Source organism: Apis laboriosa, unplaced genomic scaffold (assembly GCF_014066325.1).
Source record: "Apis laboriosa isolate Shangri-la unplaced genomic scaffold, ASM1406632v1 scaffold74_cov149, whole genome shotgun sequence".
Taxonomy (NCBI): Eukaryota; Metazoa; Arthropoda; class Insecta; order Hymenoptera; family Apidae; genus Apis; species Apis laboriosa.
Window position 1 is genome coordinate 858074 of NW_025224330.1, and position 24620 is coordinate 882693.

Here is a 24620-nt window from a genome sequence, read left to right on the forward strand (position 1 = left end):
CCTGCGCGATTGAATAATAGTTATATTATGTTAACATTGTTATTTAAGTATTTGGCCGTTTCAATTAACGTGTTCCAACAACGTTTACGAGAATATTATGTCATACGATTGCTAACTCGGCGAATAAGTCGTGGGGACTAGAAATTTTGAAAAAAACGAATGAACGAATCGCAATTCAAATATCACAGGAGGAAAATATCGTAACTTTTTATCTCTTTTTTCATTTTCATTAATTAGATTTTTAGATTAATATAGATGATTAGGACAGCCACTAGATTCAAATTACAGAATTTTTTCGAACATGAAAATTCTCATATATATATTTATAAAAATCAAATCATTTAATATAATGTATTGTGTATCAAATGATTTGATCTTTTCTCATTTTATTGAGATTTTCCTCCTTTATGTGTCTCACGACGAAGAGGATAAAATTAATAATTTAAAAGATATTCGAAATGACTCGCTGCATATGCTTTTTTTCTTATGTCTTTTGGCGCAGATCTTTTTTGGTAGATTGTAAGTGAACCAAGAGAAATATTTGGTTGTTGATTTTTATCGGAGGAATTGGAATTAGAAAAAAAAGATGTGTTGAATTGTGTACACGTATATACGTATGCTCAATGTGCGTGGATGTACACATATGTATAATATAATTTCTTTGTTTTAGTAGATTGAAAAATGGCCTACCGTTGTAGGTCTACGCTCGTTCGACATAATGCATTTAATAACTATTCTTCTTGCATATAGATTTATAATCTTTATATATATATTTTTTTAATATATATAGACTCATATTTATATTATATTAAACGATGATATTCCTTCTTTGTTCAATATATTAATTAGGTATGATATGTTTATTCACAACATGATGTGAGCGCTTAGAGTTGGAATTTTTCCGTCCTTCTAGTATCATGAAGATAGTCTTTTTTCATATTTTCTTTCATTTTTTAGTGACAGTGATATACCGACGATATATTATATTTAATTTAAGTACGACGCTAGATAAAACATTAATTTCTCTAATAGATAAACTTACATTTTTTTCATTTCTCACAATGAATATATAATATATACAGTAGCGGTTAAAAAAATTAAAAAACGATATTTTCGTATATTTGTGTAATTATATCTTTAATGCTAGATCTTGACATTATGTTTATATGACTGATTTATAAAATTCTCATACTGATATGTAAATGTTCGTTTATTTGTAAAATTCTATTTATGAAATAGAAACTATTGGGACAAAATTTTATAATAATATTATAAAATACAAAATTTATAAATCAATTTTTACTATATTTGTTTTTTTATTAAAATAGATAAATTATAAAAATAATATGAAAATTGAAGATACTAAATATTTAATATAGAAGTAAAAATATATATAATATAAATTATATAATATAAATTAATGTACAGATAAAAATTAATATAATTAAACCAAAAAAAGATTTTATAAAATTTCAAATCTTAAGAAAATTTTAAAACAAAAATCATCAATTGATAAAAAATATTAGATCTCAAATTCAAAAATAAATATATTTGATTATATAAAAAGTTATAAATAAATTTGTATAGTTTTTTAATTAACTTTCTTATTTTTTAAATAAAATGTTGTGTTTTTTAAATAAAATATATGTTTTCTCATTCTTATATGTATGTTATACTATAATTATTAATTTTATTTTTTCAGATAATCTATATTTTCATATATTGATTCTTTTTATAAAATATAATTTCTCCTTAATAAATTATAGTATTTTGTAATGTATAACTCTGTAAATTTTTTTTATCCACTACTGTATATATACATATATATATGTATATTAATTACATATTGATACACATTACATGCTAGTCATTGTCAGAGAATTATTAGTATTCAAGAGTTCGAAGATTCAAACATGCTCACTTCAGGATTTCGTTAACAATTAATAAACGATTTTCAGCCGTAGATCAATAACAAATATAATAACAATTTAACACAACAAATACATTGAATACATAACGTTCAACTCTTTCCTTTCTCTTCATTTTTTTTTTTTTGTTACACAAGATATTATTTACTAAATCGACAAATCACATCGACAATTTGAGAAATTTTAACAAAAAAATAGTTTCATTTATTATTTTTAATAATCGCGGAACACCCTGAAGCGATGCAACAATATCTATAAAGATAATTCACTATACTACTTGTCAAGTAATAAAAATAGAGATTGCATAGATTGAGATTCGTAGCGGATGCATCTAAAGAGATACGTCCTATAAAGATTTCCTTTTGAGCTTTTATATAGCGTGAAACTTTTTAATTTGTATATGTATATAAGTGTGAAGTATCAGTTTTGTACGCGCATGCATTTGTCCGTATTTTAGCTACAAAGGACGTGTATCTTTTGCATGTACGTTACAAGCATATTTATTTATTTTTTATTTGTGATCGCATAAACGTGCAGCTATCCGTTGAATCACTTTAAAGACGGAAACAATATTTTTGAATGAATTGTATGAAAAAAATACAATATTATATTTTCGATATGTCTAAGTTCAATGTTGCATTTTACATATATGTAGTATTTGTGAAATTTCGAACAGTTTTCGACAGATCGCTGCACACTGTTTACTCGTCTTTTTAAATACTCGTATAATTTTTATTTAATCGAGATTTCGAAAGATTCGCTTGAAAATTATTTAACTGGATAAATCGTAATAATAAACGTGCCTGTAAATTGATCACGATTTTGTGCTATTTTTACGACGCGACGCGTATTCGATCACTACGTCGCATTATTGCAATCAACGATATGCGCGAAATTTGCATGATACGAAACTTGATTCCCTTCCTTACCGGCTGAGTATTTAAATGCTTTCGTTGGAACAATGATATTGTACATATAGTAAATGATACAAATTTGTTCTGCTTTATTTGAAACTTAGTTTGCACTCTTTATTTACCATTGCACAATTTAGAACAATGGAAGGAGGACTTGCCTTTTATAATTATTTTAAAGAAAGTATTTTCTTTCTAAATCTAGTAACTTTTTAAAAGTTATCCATTCATATATATTTCCTCCAATACGTCATTATCGATCGATTCAATCGTCGATTATCTGCATTGTAAAAATCATTCCTTGTTGATCGAATAAACTTTCTCTTTTTCTTACATCGTCTCAAGAGTGTTTCGATTAGTAATCTATATCTTTCAGCTCGAAACGATTCATCTTCCAGTCTGTATATCAATAAGCGAAAAGCACACGATGTTGGTAATGGTGAAATTAAAACGCGTTATCGTGCCTAATCGCAACAATCCTTCTTTTTCAAACAAACCGAGCGTCCTCTTGTCATCGTACCGTTGTGCATCACTGCCATCGAGTGGAAATAAATCGTTCTCGAAATCCGAGCTGCATTTGTGCGATGAACGCCGGCAATTAAAAAAATTCTTCCGGCAGGGCCGTTCTCGAATTAACTCGATGTACTCTGAAACATTCTTCAAAGGCGATCTTATCATTAAAATTTTTATGATACATTATCAGATTGAATTGCAAATCATAATACACCAAATAGATGAAAATGGAAGCATGGATTTAGCGCAAGAAAATTATATAATCACCTCTTCATTGAAGATCTTCTTCACACTTGGGAATGTCGAATATCTCGGCAAACAAGGGTGGTAATTTGAGCTTGGTCCAGTTCCTTCTGAACCAGTCGAGAAGATTCGCATGTCTGGCACCTAAGGCCCTTAATTCTGGTATCCTTTGTGAAACGCTCGAGACACCGGAACACCCGCCCGCGGAGGTAGCCTCACCGGAAACTGTATGGTTCCTTAATGCTTGCACCTTCAATGCCTCCAAGAGGCGATCCTGAAGCCTCTGTACCGCTTTCACATCATTCAGGCCTGGCCTTTCGCTCAGAAGAACGGCACCAGAGAAAAGTCCCAACTCGGTATCCGACAGTTGGTGAGCGTTTAAGGCCGATGTAAATTGCATCAAAGCAGACACAAAATCTGGCTGTTTTGTTTCATATCGATCAATTAATTTTGATAATTAATAACTTTAATATGAAAAAGAGTATCGAAAAGTTTTTAATAATATTTGACATATGAATATGAGATTTAATTCCATTTCAATTTGAAGTTTATTTTTAAATATTGTTTTTTAAATAATTTATACAGAAATAAAATAATGTATGTACAATTTTTTACATCCAGTTATCATTAATTGTAACGAGCATGTGTTGTGATAACTAATTCTTACCTCGTACATCAATTCCATTTGTTGCCTAGTGATATAAGTACCATCCTCGAATGTCATCGAACTATCGGTGGTCATCTTTGAAATATGGCTTAGCCAGACCTCAAAGAAACCAACCTTAATCAGGATTAGTTGATCATCCTGCGAAAGATCGCAAAATCCTGGGACCTTTTTGGCAAACTCCACCACCCTTTGAACCGACGGTGTTATCCTGGTGGCAAATTGTTGCCAAAGCCAGATCCTTTGCGATTCAACTGTTTCTGCTGTCGAGGATGCCGCCTCTGGATCCTCTGGGCTGGCGGGCTGCGAAGAAGTACTCGCCTAATCAGCAGGATTATAAAAGAAACAGGCGTTGCTGCCAGTTCCAATTCCATCGTGTCATTCTAATGTTAACCAAATAATTAGAAGCGGATACGACAACGACCAATTCGACGAACTTCTTATTAAAATAAGCTTTAAAAATAAACCAAAAAATCGAGGATTTTATTAAAATATTTTTATCCAATGTTTTGTTATATTTATTTGACTTATACTATCTTGAAATTCTTTTGTATAAGTAATTTCTTCATTTGATTTATATTTAAATAATTATATTTAAATTAATAATAATATATTTGGAATTCTATAAAAATTAATACAAAAGTTTAACAAAAATCGTATCACAATATTCCCATTAATCAGTTCAATAAAATAATCAAAAATTAACTTTAAAGTAATAATCTATCACAATATTGCAATAATACTTTCATCATCGTATTTTTTACATTATATCATTCGTTCAATCGATAAAATTATATCACGGTAAACGTAATTTTCAATAATTTCTCTACGAATCGTATCCACCGCTAACGTAACCGTGCTCCTCCAATTTTGCCATCGAATTTTCAGTAAACTCACCGGTATTATCATCGGTTTCCGGACGATACCCCTCGTTGATTCCTCGGTGAAACCGCAGTGAGCGTGGTGCGCCTGAGAAACTTGAAGTATCACATCGTAAACCGCCAACTGTTTCACATCCGCGTCTGATTGATCCGCCTCTACCACTGCAGCTGGTGGTACACACGGTATAGCGTTTTGAGCTTGACTATTGTTATTGTTCTGGCTGCTGGTGTTGTTATTGTTGTTGTTGTTGTTATTGTTAGTGGTGTTGTTATTGTTATTGTTTCCACCGGTTGGGGACGTGAGCTGCTGTACACCAGTGGTGGTGGTCGTTGTCGTGGTGGTCGGTACCGTGTCTTCGGGGCCACGTTCCCTTGAACGTTTCGGCACCCTGCCGTATCTAACCGCTGGAATGAAGAAAAAGAAATGGAGTTTAATTGTTTATCCGTATTATTAAAGTGTCGTTCTATTCATTATTCGTCATTAATCGTTTCTTGAAAGGGTGCTTTTAAGGGTGGAGAAATTGTTTCTATATAAGTGATTGGTTTCTAAAGGACTTTAAAATGAAATTGTCGAACTTTTACACAGAAATTTTAAAATAGATATCAGTATTGATTTTCAAAGGCACTGGCTTTAGGGTGTAGAATGTAATCGTTAATATTTTAGACGGATTTTAAAATACCATTATTGACTTTTAAAGACGGTAGTTTTTTAGATGATCATTGATTTTTATCTCATTTAAATTCGGAATTAATTAATTCTAAAAAGGAAAAAACGATGAATTTTTAATATCATGAAATGAGTTATTTTGTAGATTTCAAATTAACGATTTAAAATTAAAAAGTTTGAAAAATAAAATAAAAAAATAAATTGAGTGAAATTAAGCGACCAGATTGTAAAATAAAAATAGGATGTTTGGCATTTTATTCTGGAAGCGTTGAATTAAGGGCAACGTTGATTACCGTATGCATTAGAAGTTTTCATCTCCTGTATTCATTAATCACTTGAAGTTTGAAACACTTCCAAAGTAGTTTCGAATAAATTTCCGGTCTTCTTCGTTACATTTTAGTACAGATAGATTACAAAATATATAAATGATTAAATGAAGATTATTTTTAGTAAATTAATAATAAAATTATACGAATAATGAAATTTTCTAATCAGTGGAAAAAATATATAAAACGATATTTCGATTGAAATCGTTTTAATTAACTGACGTATCGTTTAAAAAAACGTGTAATTGAAATTTTGTTTAAAAAATTATTTCGTATTAATTTAATAAATATTTCCATATTTTATACTAATTTATGTTGTCCATTCTAACATCTTGTTCCGAAAATAACCATATTTACCAAAGATTAATATTTTACACGATACTCGAGAGAATTACTCCAGACAACGGAGGATGCAGAGGTTTCAGGCCAGTTTTACCCCAGTTACATCCGCTTCTTAAGCGGATCACAAGACTAACAGGGGCTTATTACGATTTTCCCGACAATACGAGCGGGAAGTACGGACGGTTTCCTATTATACACCGCCGCATATTGCACGATAGAACTTTGACATTTAATTATGTACGCAACTTCGTTTCAGTTTACTTTAACTGCTCGACGAACGTCAGAAATTCCGAAAACTGAAAGACTCGCTGGTTATTGCCACTAGATATGTAAAAGAGTTTTGTTTGGTTGCGAATAAATTTCAAAATCTAAGCAATCTAAGAAAAATCTAAGCAAAATTTAATTTTTATAACGAATTTGAAAATTTTGCTTGATCCATTTATTTAATCTTTTTCAAAATAATTAAAAATTACTTAATAAAATTAAAATTTAAATTATATTAATTTATTGTATTAATTTTGTAACTATTATTAAATCTCAATTGATATTAGTTTGTATTAAATCATTTAATTTTAGATAATTTTTAATTAATGAAGAATAAAATGACATAATTGAAATTGAAAAATTTAATCTTGCGTTATATTAGCCCAATAATATTATAATTGATGATTTGAGATTAATGATTAATGAACAATTTTAAAAATATGATATACATAATTGTAAATACATAATAAAAAAAATCTTCGTGCAATTATAAAATTTAATAATTTATATTTGCTATCGTATTTAAATTAGCTTTGTTTTTAACAAATTCTTTATATTTAATAAATCGATGAGATAAATTAATGAATATAAAATAAAATTCCTACTCAATTAAACTACGCATATAATTGATTAGATTTCATTATCATATCTCTTGAATTTAATTGAAATTTATATGTTATGTAGCCCGTATAAATGAATATTTGTTGACTGTTTAAATACGCATATTATATTATTATATACAAAACATTGATGAATTTATAGTATACTATATAATACTATATACTATATAGTACATATGTAATTATTTGTATAAGCAATGACATTTCAAATTAATTATAGATATGTATTAATAATCATAATATAATAACAATTTATTATTTTATTAAAATTATCTTTAAAATTACATTCTATTATTATCCTGTGAAATATTGAAGACAAGATAGAAATCAATTGAAGAGAAATAGAAAAATAAAATTACATTTATAAATTATATTATAAAATATCTTTTGAAATCTTTCAAATATTTTTTTTATAACATATTTTATGTTGTTCATGACTTAACAGAAAATATAATTTATAATTGATTACTTACAATCCCTGGACATGCCGACAGCTAGGCACTTCTTGAATCTGCAGTACTGACAGCGGTTCCGACTTATTCTGATGACCAAACAGTTGCCGTCTTTCAGGCACCTGTATTCTATTTGCTTTTGAATGCTTCTCCTAAAGAAACCCTGAAACGAAAAAAAAAACTTAGCATTAAAATATATTTTGCAATATTCAAAACATATTCTAAAAATTTTTTGATTCGATATTACTATCTTATGAATAGCAATTGATTAAAAATTGAATTGGAATAGATAATCCAATATAATAATCGAAATTTCATATTAATTTTTTTCATTATTTTTAGTTTGAATTCTATATTTTAGATATAATAAGATATAATATACATTTATAAGACAATATATACACATATATATACAAATATTATGATTATTAAATTTTTAATTAATGAAATCTATTATATTCTATTTGATCATTTTCCGCATCATTTATAATACAAATTCATTCATTTTTATCTAGCATAGGTAAGATTTAAATTATTAATTTTTACTTTTATTTTACTAATTTCTTTTATAAAAATTACAATAAAAACAATCCATCAAAATAAAATAGTCATAAGAAAACATAAGGAACACAATAAAATGACCAAATAATAAAAAAAAAGATATCTTCGCAATACAGAAGTAATCTTTAAAACATTTCCCAAGTGACCATCTTTTATTTTTATATCATCCCGCATCGTATAGCATAGACAGCCGAATCGTTCAAAACGAATAGGATTTACCAACGTATTGCTTGAAACAGAGAAATCGCGAACGTTCAATTTTCAACCATAAAGTTTTTCGGATTTCTTAAAGCAATATCACGCGATGAAAAGGGATTTCTCTTTTCCCCAAGAAGACGAAAGAGAAGCTACGAGCAAAAAAGACCGATGAATCGAGTTATTCGACGCTTGAATGGTCTTTGATGTAAACTTCGTAATCGCTTTGAACTTTCTATCATATCACCAAACGTTAATTTGTCAGTAGTTTTTCTTCTTTCCTTCTTTTGATCATGTTTGAAAGCAATTATATTGTTAGAATCATCATAATTGAAATCATCATATCTAACCTATTACGCAATTATTTAAAAGTAGAAAACAGCGACGAGAAAAGAATCGAAACAGAAAATGAAATGACGAATTAAAATCGTTCAATTATTATCGTACTAAACACATATTTTATATATAAAATCGTATATATTTAATAATTTCAATAATTTCGATAAATTCGAAGTTTGTTGCAATGCAATCTAAAAGTGATTAACCTAATCTAACCTAACAATTCCTTTTTTTTTTTAATTATTTATATATTCTTGATATAAATTTCACTTACCTTTGTTACTAATTATTTCCAATTATCATAGTAAAAAATGTTTATGACATACCGTATACATAAATTCGTTAAAACGATATTCGATAATCTCGAAAGTTCATTGTAATGTGATCGAAAGAAAACTCACTAACCTATCATAATCCTGATGCAAAGAAAGCAATTTTGCAATTGCTTTTTTTCTTTTAATCATTACAAATTTATTTATTTACAAATTCTTGATAAAAATTTCGCCTATTAAATATCTTGTTGAAACACATTTAGCACATATTTTATATATGAAATTGTTAGAACTATATTCGAATAATTTTGAATATAGTTTGCTACAATGCGATCGAAAGAAAACTCTACGAGACATCGGATAACATCGATTTAACTTTCAAGGATACCGAATGCTAGCACGATCACCGATTAATTCTCTCAGGTCTCAGTCTGGATTTAGGGATCGTAAAAATGTCGTTCGCGGAGAGAAACGATAGGGAAAAAACGAGCTTTCTAAAACGCCAAGATAGTCCCGTACAGCCATTACTGGCGCCACTTCTACTGACTCGACGTCCTTCGTTGATTTACGAGAATCGATTCGTTTATCGCCTTTATGTAAACGCTCGGCAAATAAAGCGTTTGAACAGTCGCAACACGGAAATATAACGCGAATTTATACTATGTTAATTTATCGAGGATTAATCGTGTGCTTTCGAATTGAAGACAGTATATAATTTATTATCTTTGTGCTAAATATATTTTCCTAAAAGTGTGAATAGTAGGTTAGTTCCTAACCTTTTCAGAATCATGGATTACTTTTGATTATAAGAAAAATTTGCAAAACAATAAAGTGATTAAAATCATAACAATAGAAATATAAATAACAGGTATGTATATTATTCTTAAGAGAGTTTTAGAATATTTATTATTTTTGTTTTAATATTAGCTATCTTATTTTAAAAGTATTTATCTAAATTGTATCGCAAAAATAAAAAGATGTGTATGAATATATTCATCATATACATAATAATTGGTTAAAATTAAAAAAAACTTTATTACAATGAAATTTTAGTACAAAATTAATTGAACTTCAATTGAATCTATATATATTTATTTATCTGTAATCTATTATGGATATTAAATTCAATTAATGTCAATTTTCATTATATAAATTTCATGTAAAATAATAGAATCCTATTGTAATAGGAATTATCCTATTGTAATAGGATATTCAATTTACATTTAATTATATAGATTCAATTCAGAAAATCAGTTAATGAAATATTAATTAATCCTATGATTAAATATTATATATTTTCATCTATTATCAGACAATTATTAAATTATTGAAATATTATGGCTCGATGTCTTTAATAACATAAATTATATATTAAAACGCAAACACTTAAATTTTTTTCAATAAATAAGATTCATATATATATCATATATAAAATTTTTTTCATACGAAGCAATATATTTCTAAGAATATTCTATAAATTCTATCATATTTTCACATCTTTTTCCTTTCAATAAGATAATTTCTTATACCTCTAAGCCATAAGCCTGATCAACTTCGTATCCTAATACGAGCACACAAAAGCCATTCTCGATGAAAGTACACTTACCATGTAAGTTGCCATGTAAGGTTGCATGATATCTATTCTTATCTAGTTCAGTCATTATCTATTGTAACAAACCATGCATATCCTTATAAAAATGACAATCCACTGACAATCGCGAAATTTTCGAAAGTTCTCTCTCGCGGAAGTGTTATCGACCACCTTTTCGCGGAGAAAGCGTAAGAGATCAGCAAAAGATCTTACAGACTTCCTAATTCTACGACTGTGCACGTGTAACGGTATTACGAGATCGGAGAAGACCGATATCCTGGAGTCGGGTAACATCGGACTTTAGTTACGCCAAGAGAATCTTGCGTAATTAATTTTAAGCCGAGTCCAATCCAGCCTGCAGATTCAGCTTTTGCTTTTCATTTCCGAATCGATTACCATCCAACTGCATAGGATTTGAATTATGTCGAGTTTTCTGCTGACGAATTCTGCTTTCTCTCAAAAAGAATACGTGTTTTAAGTCATGAAAAAAATTGAAAGATAATATTGATAAAAAGGATTAGTGAAAAAAATTTTCAATTTTTTTAGTTTTTGATCGAGGATGAATAGAATCGTTTTCCTATAATTTTTATTTATAATTTTTAAAATGTCATTTAAGAAGATTTTAAATATTCGAATTTGCAAAGAAATATTTATCATATCGAATCATGCAATTTAACACTAAATTTAATTACATATTATTCTCGTTTAAAAATATAATAAAAGCATATCCATCTTTTCATATTTTAAACTGTAAAATTTTTATCGAATATTCAGTCTCGAGTAATTTATCATTCAAAATTAATTTCCTCGTTATACAAAGCATAACTTCTTTCTATTATTCAAGTAAAAAAATTCTTTCAATCAATTTCTTGAATAAAGCTACGTTTTAAAAAACCTTTTAATAGAAAGGACAAATTCATCGAAATATTTCGTATAAATTTTCCAATCGGAGAGAAAATCACCATTTCGTGATTCCTAAAAGCAAAAAAAAAAAAAAAAAAAATGAAATAGAATTGTGAAATCGAAACGAGTAACTGAAATTACCTTGTTGAACGACCATCGTTTTCGCGAATTCCATCTTCGAAATCGAATCGTTTCTAACTTAATAAAACGCACGAGATATTTCTAGGCATTGGATGGATGCATTTTCTCCACCCTCGAAAGGAAAGAAGTCGCAGGAGTATCGATCGTGCAGTAAAATTTTCAAATCGGTGTCGGCAGATATTGAATTATTTTTAGTCAAGACTTTCTTTCTTTCTTTCTTGGATTTCTCTAGGTCAATGGAGTAAGGCATAATTCAATTTTATATTTTCTATCTTGGTTCAACATTTTTGGATTCATTGATTTTTTTCTCTATAAAGGATTTAGAATTACGAAATGAGTGAACGGAATTATAATGACAACGATGATTGATTTGTATACAGAATTGGATAAAATTTAAGAAAAAAAATATTCTAAATTCTTTAAATTTCCTAAATTTTATTTAAATATATTCATTTATGTATATCAATGAATGTCATTACATGAATGATTTTTTTTGAATGATGGTAGAAGCGATGAATTTTAATTCTCAGAAATAATGATCGTTTCTGATTTAAAAATATCTAAAAGTTTGTTGTTAAAAATTGAAAAACTAGTATTTTTAAGAAACGAAAAGTGAGAAAAAACGAAAACTCTTGAGTTGTTTGCAAAGCGTTTCGAGTTGACCGAGTTAGAATCGATTGTGACACAGTTGCAAATGAGATTTTCTTTTCTCGTTCTGAAAATATTGACCGAGTTAGCAAGGGATTTTCGTTCGTTCGTGGATGCCAATGGGCTTTTGGTCGGAGACAATATCGAGGATCGGTATTTGGAGTGTTTGAAAAGTATGTTGAGGTTTGGAATAAATTTATTCGGTTGGATATAGAAGTCGGATATCTTTTATTATCTGATATAATATAGAGATTATATAAAAAAATTTAAATATAAAATTTTCTTTAAAATAATTTTTATTTGGAATTTAAAAAGAATTTTTTTCGAAAAATTGATCGATTTTAAAATAATGATAAAGGTGGAATTAATTTAAATCATTCCTAACTTTGACATTCTTCAAGCTTTTATATATTTTAAAATATTGAATTTTTTATCTTTGTAATTTAAGCTTTACAATCTTTCAAATCTTCTAAGTTTATGAAATTTTCTAAATCCTTTAAAATTTTCAAAATCTTTTGAATGTCTTAATCTCGTCGAATTCTTTAAATCTTTAATTAAATTAATGATGTTCAATTATTTAAACATTTTAAATCTTCAGATTTTCTACTTTTAAAATTTTTTCCTAAATCTTTCATTCTTCGAACTTTCAAACCGTTAAAAATTATGTGAAAACTTGTATAAATCTGTTAATATTTAAACATTTCAAGCTTTTAAATTTTTCACGAATTTTAAATCATTAAAAACTTTCTCTAAATCTCAAAAAATTATCAAGTATTATAATCTATAAATGTTACATGTAACATGATTAGCTTGCATTCTCCAATTAATTTCTTTTTTCAAGGACATGTTATTTTGAAAGATAAAAAATTGATTGATAGGCGAAATATTTAATGTAATAAGAAGACAAAATTCGCGTGAAATATAATAATAAAATAAATTTATCAATATGAAACATGATTTATCTCATTTATTTTATCATAGAAGAGAATTTTATCATCTCTGAGAATTCACAAAAGAGTCTTTTTCACATATACGAACATAGATACAAAATAGTATTATAGTACAAACTATAAAAAGACTTATTTTTTTTATTATTATTTTGCATTCGTCCATAACTTATACTTTTTCGATCAATTTCTACTGTTAAAGAGATTAATTAGAAAATATGTAATATATATATCCGATTTCAACAGATCACTTAAACGAATTTCTCTTGTCTTCAAGATACATATTTATATATAGATATATATTTTTAATTCTCATTGTATAACAAAAATTTTATCAACAATTTTATCAATATTCCAAACTAAACTTTCAAAAATTGGATAATCCAACTATTACCTTTAATCAACGTTATCTCTATCTACCGACTTAATTGTAACCAGTGTGTACAACGCAATATGCAATATACCGGGTGTACGCGCACGCACATGTACGCCTGGAAATTAATCGAGGGTCGGTCAGAGGTTGTGTTCCGGCATGGGTCGGGATTGACCTCGTTGAGGCGGCCAACAGGACGGCACGTTTAATAAGCGACATATTATGATTAATGCGTACCAAACGAGAAATAGGAATATACCTCATGACTTGGTATCCTTTTGTCGTGCTTTATAAAAGGGGATAAACGACGATGGGGGAAAGGGGCAGGATAATGAAAACCTGGATTCATTTATACGATCGATTTATATTCGAAAATGTACAGAATGTTGATATATTTATAGAAGATCTTTTGGAGGATTCAAGTCGTATCAAAAATAAATTTGTTTTCTTTCAGAAAAATTATTTATAAATCTGTTCTTTTTTGATAAAATAAATTTCCAAAATGTTTTTATACAATTATACAAATGCTGTAAATGTTATATTTAATTATATCGTAGAAGAATATATATTTAATCAAATTATGATCTTATGACTGAAATTGAATAAGGGTTGTTTTTGTAAAAACATTGGTTGAAACTCATTTATTATAATTTAATTTTGTTTAATTTTAATTTAAATGATACGAGATAAAATTAGAAGCAATTCATTGGAATAAGAAATAGAATTTGATCCAAAAACTTGGAACAAAGTTGCATGGATGAGACATTTCATTGTTAAAAAAAGATCAAAGATGCTAAATAAAAAATACACTATATTTTTGAAATCAAATTTTTTTTTTATTTTGACTTCATACGAATATACGTATAAAAACATTATTGAAAGACAGATAAAATCCTAATGGACCATGAACCGTAAGATCGGAATATCATTCAAAGAGAACAATCCAATAAAGAAACTTGATTGTGCTTGGTCCCTCGCATAAATGGACGCTAAACTGTTTCAACGTTACGCGAAAAATCGATACGAAACGTTTTCAACGGTAATTTTCATGGAATCCGAAGCTTTTAACGCCCACCCTTAATTTTCGTGAGCGTGATTTCGAGCGCACGCCATTGCTAGTCATTTAGTTTCATTATTCGCCGCATGCCGCGCCACCGGAAATGAAAGTTGAATGGGAATGAATAGATCTGAGTAATTTATTTCGTGGGAATTAATTCGATAAGTTGACGAGCGAAATGTATAACCGACGGATTGAAAATCGCGAAAATTGAAATCGATAGGCTGAATGAAAGGTTGAAAAAGCTGATTCGATTGGGCTGGTTATCGGTCCGCGTCAGTGATTGAGACACGCGAATGTGTGCGTATCTTGATTACGCGTTTAATTACACGCGGTGATTGCATTTGTTTGCAAGCTCACAAGATATTTTATGGTTTCGTTTTAAGGTAATATAAGATGGATGTTTGAATAGATAAATGGATTGGGGATGCTTGTGCAAATATATTTTTGCAGATGCAATTAAGAAAATGGAAAGAAAATGGCATGGTTAAATATTCTAAAACATATTTCACTTAAAATATTTTATATATCTCGTATCATTTTTGAATCTTTTCTTTAATTTTTTATGAATAAAAATTAAATTAGGATTCTCTATTTTTTTTTTATTTTATTTCCACTATTCTTCATTGTGATTCTCTATCATTGAGAAATAAATTTAAATTAAAGATGCAAGTAAAAATTACTGATTCGATTTATACATATCTTATGATTCGTCATTCGTTTATCCAGTTACTAATTAGATTTAGCTACGAAGCTGGTTTTTAAAAATACCTATTTTTTTTTTTATTATTTATTTAACATTTCTATCGGGCTTTTTAAAATTAGATCGTCTAAATCTGATTCATCGAACATTTGTAATTACATTTTAACCGTAAGGTAAAATGTAATTACAATCAATCACAACTTTATATTTTTAATCAAATTTTTAATTCCTCCTTTATAATTATCAATTTGTATAATTTTTTTGGTCCATTTCTTAGATCGCGTTCCAATCTACGATTCAGATTTCATCGATCCCGCGTTTATTTCCGACGAGACAATTTTATCGCGATCGAAATTTATTTCTTGCCTTGCTGTTCCTCGAAATTATTAATCGGCGATTTCGTCCCCTCTTTCGCTTGGTCACGGTGTCCTAATCTCACTTCGATCGTTATTTTAATACAAACACGTTGCACGTGCCTGTGAAAAAGTTGTTTTCTTCAGTAAAGACTGCGATGCGTTCAAAGGGTTGCTTCATGATGGAAAACGGTGATAAATTTACATCGTCCAACCTATTATTAGTAGTTTCGCTTGGGAAAGGAAGGCCAGAGGATGTCAGCTAAGGAGTTTATCCAGAACAAAAACGACATTTTTAAATATTTAACGCGAGCATGCGACGAGATACGTGGGAGATGGAATTAAAAATAAGAAGATACGAGAGAACATTGTTACATTTTTTAATCGATCAATTTAATTTATTTTAGCTTATTTTATTTTTCATTCAACTATTCGGTCAATTAATTCTAATCCATTTTTTTTTTAAATAACTTTTATTCAATATTATTATATAATAGGAAATTTTATTTTTGCAACAAACAAATTATGATAAATAAATGAAATAAAAAAACTTAAAAATTATAAATACAGACAATTAAATGTTGTCATGTTACAACGTTGTATAATTTGTAAAACGTATATTTGATTGTCAATGTTGTTTCATCCATGATCACCTTGAGTTTGCTAATTTTAAAATCAATATCGAATAACGAGAAACATGTTATATGAATATTTCATGTGTTATCTATGATCAATTTTAAAGTTTATCGTATTCAAAGAATATTGTATATACATAAAAAATCAAATTTTTAATATTTCATATATATATTATTAATACATATAGACATAAATTTTATTTCTACTCTATTCAATTTTAAATATAATCATATTCATAAATTATACTAAGAGAAACTTGGAAGCGATCAAGATGAAAGTCGACAATTTTTCCAATCTATTCATACACATACACATGACTTGCAATCCTATTCATCTGATTAATCATCTTAAATTCAGTTAATCCACCATCCAAATGTGTGAAAGTACGTTTTGAATAAAAATGCCAAATATGCCGAGTGACAATCGTGAAACATAAAATTAACAATAATTTGACTACAAAATATTTGTTTCAATTAAGAAAAAAAGAAAAAAAAAAAAGAATACGCCATTTTGACGCGTGTTCTTCCATTGTAATTATACGAATTCTTGCTCTCGAAACTGGATCTCTAGAAATTATTAGTTCCAAGACACAGTTCGAGCATGTTCAATTTTTAATTTATACTGATATAATCGTTTACATGTCGTTTGATTTTTTTCTTTTATTCAGAATGTTGAATCGATGCAATTGAATAGACACAAGTGTTTGAAGTGTGCGTTGTCAAAGCTATTTCGGAATACAGTCATTAATTTACTGAGAATTAGAAACTGTTTCTGAGATCGGCGAGTATCGACATATGTACCTAACGTTTTATCTAAACTCTTGATTTTATTCTTGAAACGATGAATGAAATATTTAAAGAAATATAGGAAAAAAAATAATTCAATAAATTGGTCATTATCGAATTTTCAGGATTCATTTTAGGATCAATATTTCATTTTTGCAAATAATTTTAATATACATATATTTTTTTTACAAATTTGTTTGCAGATACACTTTTGCTTATTAAATTTTTAACACATCCTATTACAATTTTAATATTTTCAATTTTCAATAATATTTTTTTAAAATTTTTAAATATATACGTATAAATATTTATCTACAAGTATGATAAATATTTCTCTTGGATAAACTAAACTCGTCTATCGATCCTCACCAACAATTCTTCTATTTCATATTTCATCATATTTCCATCAAAACACTTATGAAAAAAAAAAAAGAAATAATTTAATTTAAAATATCATACTCTTCGCAAACACATTTATTTATTCGACCACTTTTTTCCCACACCGTTGATATCAAAACAATCAAAGATACGGTTAAAAATGGAGAAATGAAATAAACCAACAGCAGTCGCGTATAAAAATAAAAATAAAAAAACAAAACCAAAACCAAAAAAAAGAAAAAAAAAAACGTAGCGAAACGAGAAGAAACAACAGAAACGATAAATGACATGGGTTGAAGAGCCCTCTAACCTCGCCACTCCGACATCAGAGTAACGAAATAATGGAAGAGGCTGGTAGTACTCGAGCCGTCTGCTCGTTTTACCAGGCGAACGTATCGGTTTATTGGCCTATTAACGATGATATTAATTAACGAAAGCGGATCGTAACTGTGCGATCGACGTCGACCGCATATCTGTCGGTTGATATCCTGAAACGGGTAGATAGAAAGCGTCCAGTTGTATCCTAAACAACCTATAATACTATTTAGCATTCGATATGGTGGCACGACCTCGGTTCGTTGACGGAATCGATATCGTTCCATTGTGTATATCGGTTTATGGCTCGGATAATCGTCCTCGAATGTACGCTTCCGGTTCCATGGTATCCGGATTTTCAGTTTTAGTTTATCTACGAGTCGTAATTCGTCGTAAGTCGAGATTAAATGATTTTTAGAAATATTGTAATATGGGATTGCGACATCGTAACGCGTGGAAAATTGATTTTTAATCCTTACGTGAGTAACCCCAAATTTTTGATTTCGATCAATATTCCGATAATGAAATTCTAAGCTTGAAATGTAGATTAGGAATAAATTTGTTAGATAGGATTATTATTGATCGTTGTGAATATGTACAATGGAAGATTGGAATATGTATAATAGAATAGAAATGTGTGAATATAATAATATAATAATATTCCCTATAATAATATATATAAAATTATATATAATTTTTATTATAATATATATAAAATATAATAATATATAAAATTCCCTATAATAATATAGGGAAATTGATCTTTAATACGCAAAATTTTCGAAGTTAATTTTCAATATCTGATTTCAATAATTTTCCGATAATAAAATTCCGATGAAATGTAAATCAAAATGTCGAATGAATCCAAGTTTTGGAAAAGGATCGTTTTGATGAAAGGATACATATTTAAATGAAAGAGTATATCAAGATATCTGAAATATTGATATAAGATTCAAAAAATAATAAATTGTAAAGAATCTGCAAAAATTTTAGGATATGCTTCTATTTTTTTTTAATTTTTTAAATTTCAATACAATGATATATAATTCTCAATATTAAATTTTAAATCTTTTTTTTTTTTTTTTTTTTAGAATACAATCATAGATTGATTGATTATGTTTAATAAGAAACAAATTTTAATCAATTACGATTCCTTTTTTTCACCGATACAAACAAAATTCCGCTTGCAAAGAAGCCCTATTGAATTTGTTTGCTCGCGTACACAAGAGAGCAACACAAATGTACGCACGAATTTTCCACGTTTAAATCACGCGTCACCATTTTCGGTCCGCTTGAATCGAAATTGTAATCGGATCGGGTTTTCCATCGCATTAGGAAACAATAATAACGATTTTATTTCGACCACCAGTTAATTTCCAAATGGATGCATTATCATTGGGCAACGGTTATTTACGAATTGATTTGTACTCACTCGTTTGGTTTATTATTTTGCGACGAAATTATTCGAAATTTTGCGGGACGAATAAAATATATATTTTTATAAAATAAAAGGAATATATAAAATCAAAGGAAATAATGATTTTCTAAATGAAATTTTATTAAACTAACTCGTACTTCGATCGTATAGCCTTATTAATAAAATATCTATTCTTTCTATCGCGAAGAAAGTTCAAGAAGATGATCTTTATTCATAATCGAAATATTAATGATAAAGGAAAATAATAAGAAGTAAAATTTCAAACAGATTTATATTTTATCATAGTTTATCAATCGATTATTAAAGTCATCCAATAAATAAAATAAATTTCAAACAAATCAAATATCATATCTAAATTTTAATATTTAAAAGGAATAATATTTCTTAATTTACAAACAAACTTTGAGACAAAAAACATGTTTTGATTTCAAAAATTTTAAAATTAGACAGATTTCGTATATATATATAAACCAAATAAAAAAAAAAAGACTTCATATAAACCATGTTGAATCATCTTGTTGCAATTTTTATCGTTATTGCTGATTCATTATAAATCATCAATTCCAAGTATATCAATTAATCCATCGTGGAATTTCGATGGGGACTAATCGGCTAGTAGAACAACGCGTGATAAATCAGGCTTAAAAGGGGCTGGCGCTCGATGACCAGTGGTAAGGCTTAAATTTAATCAGACAAGACGAGAATCGTTTAACTCCTCTCCCCCCCTCCCCCTCCTGAAATACGTTCAACCTTCCGTGGTACTGGAAATTGGAAACGCGGCATTAGGCGTGCCAATTCAAAACGTTCCGGGCTAACTGATTAATTAATTTTCGTTACGCATTTATAATGGGTATTATTACGGGGCAATGGTTAAATTATTATTATTACAACAACGATTCGAGCTCGAGATTAACTCGTTTATAGTGAATCGAATGGTTTATCGAATGGTTTAAAAATATATATTTCACGATGTTTCAATCCATTCGAAATATTGGCGACTGTTAATTAAGAGTTGGAGCATGAGTTTAAAGTTATACGCATACGTGTACGTGTGTGTTTTCTCGCGAATGGGTTTGCGATAAATGTAAATGTCAAGCGTTCACAACGATCAATCGTTGCGTGTAACGTGGATATTTTTTGATTTAAAGATTTACGGAGCAGGTTGTTAGATAGATGAGGATAAATGCAGCACAGTAGAAAGGGTCGGTGTATGCTCAGCCACGTTGAATTTTTTTTTTTTTCTTTTTACTTTGAACATTAGAATAATCGATGACTAATGTGCATATATATTAGGTTGTGATATAGGAAATATATGCATTACACACGAAATATCTCTTATTGATTTTGTTGTGTTAATTTTCTCACAATTTTTTTTTTCTTCGTTATTATAAATATTTTTACGCGTGGAAATAGTTTTGACGTTGATTAGCCATTTTATCGAATCCGTTACTCGAAATCGTTCAATCGGAGAAATTGATTCAATAAAAATATGGTATGTTGTAATAGCATAGTTTTTTTTTTGCAGATTCAATTTTTTTTCGTTTGAATTCGCGAACGATGAAACGATAGAACATATTCGCGATTCTTTCGCGTGTTTTTTTTTTTCCATTTATTTCAATTCATATATTGAGCGCGTTAAATGGCATACGAAGTTTAGTTCGAATTCTATTGCATCAATCTCCAATAGAATCCAATCTATGTAAAAAAAAAAAAAAAGTTATTTGAGAATTCATAGAAATGGGAATTTACACTGAATCAATGTTATTATTCATTCTTGTCTGAATATTTTTATCTACTAATATTTTCTTGGCAATATGAATAGCTATTCATTTAGCTAATAATAGCTACGAAAAATAATGATTAAAGAAAATTAATAAACTTAAAATTAAAATTTGAGAAAAAATGAAATTAAAGAACAATTTTGATATCAAAAATAAGAAAAAATTATTTGATAAAATTCAAGAAGAACTATAAGAAGCAAACAATTTTAAGATAATTATTTATAAATCGTTGTTGTATTAAATTATAAATATCAAATATCGAACTCGTATATTCAATAAATACTTCATTTTAATTTTTTCCTTCATTTAATAATTTTGACTCGTTTTTTTTATGATTATTACATTTTTCTGTAAAACAATTATAAATCATACAAAAAAGAAAAATAGCAAAAAAAAAAAGGAAATATGTGGAAAGATGGTTCGTTTTCCGGTCAGGAAATTAATTTCGCGATATTGGAAACGTGCCTGCACGCTTTTATGTATATCATAATAATCACTTTCTTTTTCATAAATAGTAGAATTCTTACGATAATACAAAATTTAATAAATTATTATTTTAGATTATAAACTAATATACTAATGGATCCTCTAATTGTACCTATATAATAAAATTATTTCACTTAAAATCTCATCATTAAATTAAATAGACTATCTATATAATATATTCAATATCATAACGACAATCTGATTACATTAAATAATATAAATACAATAAAATTGTGCAAAATTAATAACAAAATAACACAATTAGTATTCAATTATTCTCATAATATTATTCTAATTTTACGTATTTATACGTATATCATTTTTCTACGTGGATTTATAACCTAGAACATCTAACTCGTTTCAGATAAAAATTAAATAGTTTTTACATAAAATGATGTAATTATCTTTTCCTAAATATATATCTAATTCCAAGTATTTTTTTTCTGAACAAGATAAATTCGTCGCGTCAATTCAAGTGGATATTATTTTTCAACAAAGTTACAAACTCTGATATTAAAACTCTTACTAAAAAATTGCCTCCTTTCAACGTAATTGCACGTACTTATGCATCGATGTTCGCGGCTACCGACAAAAAGCAATGCACGTATGCGTGTATGCTTGCGATCTATGGAGAGTATACCATCTACCAATTCACCGTTAACCATGGCCTTAAGGCTTCCGTGTTTCAATCCGAGCACCTGAGGGGGATGCGCATCTCGCGGCGAGATTAAGGCACGTACACATCGCGCGATCCCATAAGTGCACTTTCTCACCGAGGAGAGACGGTGGTTCCCTCCATGGGGAAATACGAAACAAATCAAGGATTTCGTTGAATCGTTACGCTTTATTCGCTTTTCTCTTCGTTCGTTCTCTATGCCTATGGAAGATTCATCAAGATGAATTTTCGATGTCGATGTCGAATAGAAATTGAAGCCTATCAATAGGTATTATTTATTAGGATTGTCGTGCAATATAGAATAAATGAGTAGTAAACATTGGATAATAATTTTTGAAGATTAGAAAGTTTTTTTGTTTATATTTGCCAATGAATTTTTTGAATGCTTTCTTAACGTGGAAAACTTTTGTAATCTCTTTTAATGTTTTTATTTTTCTGACTGACTGATCATATTCATCGAAACGAAAAAATAGTTATTACATCTTTACATCTTTGTTCAGAGTTTGAAAAGAGGAATATGAAAGATAATTTGACTAAAGTGTGAATAATTAGGTAAAACGTGTTATTGAAAGAATTTGAAATGATCGAGTTAAAGCCTTCTTTAAAACTATTACAAAGTATGAAAAATCCTTGGAATTATTGAACTATCTATCTATGACATTGACTCTGATTATCACTTAAAGACCTGTCTAATTTTATTATTAGCTGATTATCTAACCAATTAAAACATTTATGTTTTGTGAAAAACAACTTTTAAAAAAATTTATGAAAATATATTCAAGGAAAGAGATATATATATATATATATATATATATATATATATATATACAAAGAATTTTCGTAACAAAATTAATTTTAACATTGACGATATTATTATTAATATTAAATTATATTATATTATTAAAAATATATCATATTGTTTTAATAATTTTTAACAGTGTGACACGAAGCTTTCGTCCAAAATATTTATTATAAATAATTTTAAAGATATTCGAATGAATCGATTTAAATGAAGACCTTGAACATAAGTATGCATACACTATCGCTCGATACTTTCAAGTCATTTTTCTTATATACGATAAAAGTATGAAATAAGAAAATTACTACTTTGCTCTACTCGTAGCTTTTTTGTTTTTTATAAATTTTTTTTTTTTAATTTTATTCTCACGTTATTCGTAATGTTTCGTTGCTCTTTTTCATTTATACAATTAAAGTTTTTATTTTATAGCGTAACGAACGTGATAATATTATTATATAATAATAATATTATTAAGTAGAAAACGCGAAATCAAAAAAGGAAAAATATTGGCCGGCTCGAATCTTCGACTCCACACTTAACGAGAGTGGTTTTTGTCGAGTACACTCGGTAAGGTTTCATATAAAATACGAGCGATCATAGGCGTCGTATCGTGGCGGCTATAAATTCGTTTCTCCGCCACGATTTATTGCTCTTTCAGTTCGTTCGAAAGCCGATCGAAAGCAATGAGACAGGATCGTTCCTTCGTTTCCGAAACGGAGAATTCATGAAGAAAGGGAGAGAAACTAACGAAAGTAAGAATCGAAAATTAAAGAGTTCTTAAATTTCCAAATTTTTTTTTTCAATTCTCAACACACGAAATCTTCAGATGTAGATAAAGATTTTGGAAATTCCAAGTTTTTCTTGTTTTATAATTTTTTAAATTTAGAGAAAATAAAAATAGGAGAAAATAAATCAAAAACAAAAGAAGAAAGAAAGAAGGAATATAAAAATTGAAAGAATAAATATTCTAGAAAGGAAGGTATGTAAGTATATATGTATAAAGTGAAAAAGATGGAGAGAGAAAATATGAAAAGAAATGAAAAGGAAAAAGATGGTAATATTGCAAAAAGAAAATAGAAGGTGAGTACGAAGAGATTACATCAGAGATGAAATCACATGTTGGTCCAGAAATAAAAAAATGAAAGATAAAAATGTAATGGAAAGAATATAATGTAATATGGGACAAAGTTATTGAAAAATGAAAAAATAAAAATTTGGAAATCATTCTTCAGGAAAAAAATAACGTAATAGTAAGTAAAAAGAGATAAATAAAATAATATTATATTAAAGAAATATAATATTTAATAGAAATTGAGAAAAAGATATAAAAGAAAGAGAAGAGAAGAAGAAGTCAAGAAGTTAAAAGTAACACAGGAAGAAATAAGAAAAGAAAAGAGAAAAGAAGTTAAAGGAGCGATTGAAAATAATCGAT

General features: G+C 28.1%; 1 protein-coding gene across 3 annotated transcripts in view; it reads right to left on the minus strand.

The window, feature by feature from the left end:
* Positions 1 to 1769: 1769 nt before the first annotated feature.
* LOC122719378 (ecdysone-induced protein 78C) overlaps positions 1770 to 24620 on the minus strand; it is a 99545-nt gene continuing 76694 nt past the window's right edge. Inside the window, exons 3-7 of one of the 3 annotated variants that reach the window (XM_043945112.1) lie at positions 7833 to 7974; positions 5157 to 5545; positions 4263 to 4562; positions 3620 to 4016; positions 1770 to 3496 (exon numbers count right to left, since the gene is read on the minus strand). In XM_043945112.1, coding sequence (XP_043801047.1) covers positions 3624 to 4016; positions 4263 to 4562; positions 5157 to 5545; positions 7833 to 7974 — 1224 coding nt within the window. In that variant the 3' untranslated portion in view covers positions 1770 to 3496; positions 3620 to 3623. Of the gene's footprint in view, positions 3497 to 3619; positions 4017 to 4262; positions 4581 to 5156; positions 5546 to 7832; positions 7975 to 24620 lie in introns of all 3 variants that reach the window. The other 2 variants (XM_043945111.1, XM_043945110.1) reach the window with 2 other exon arrangements.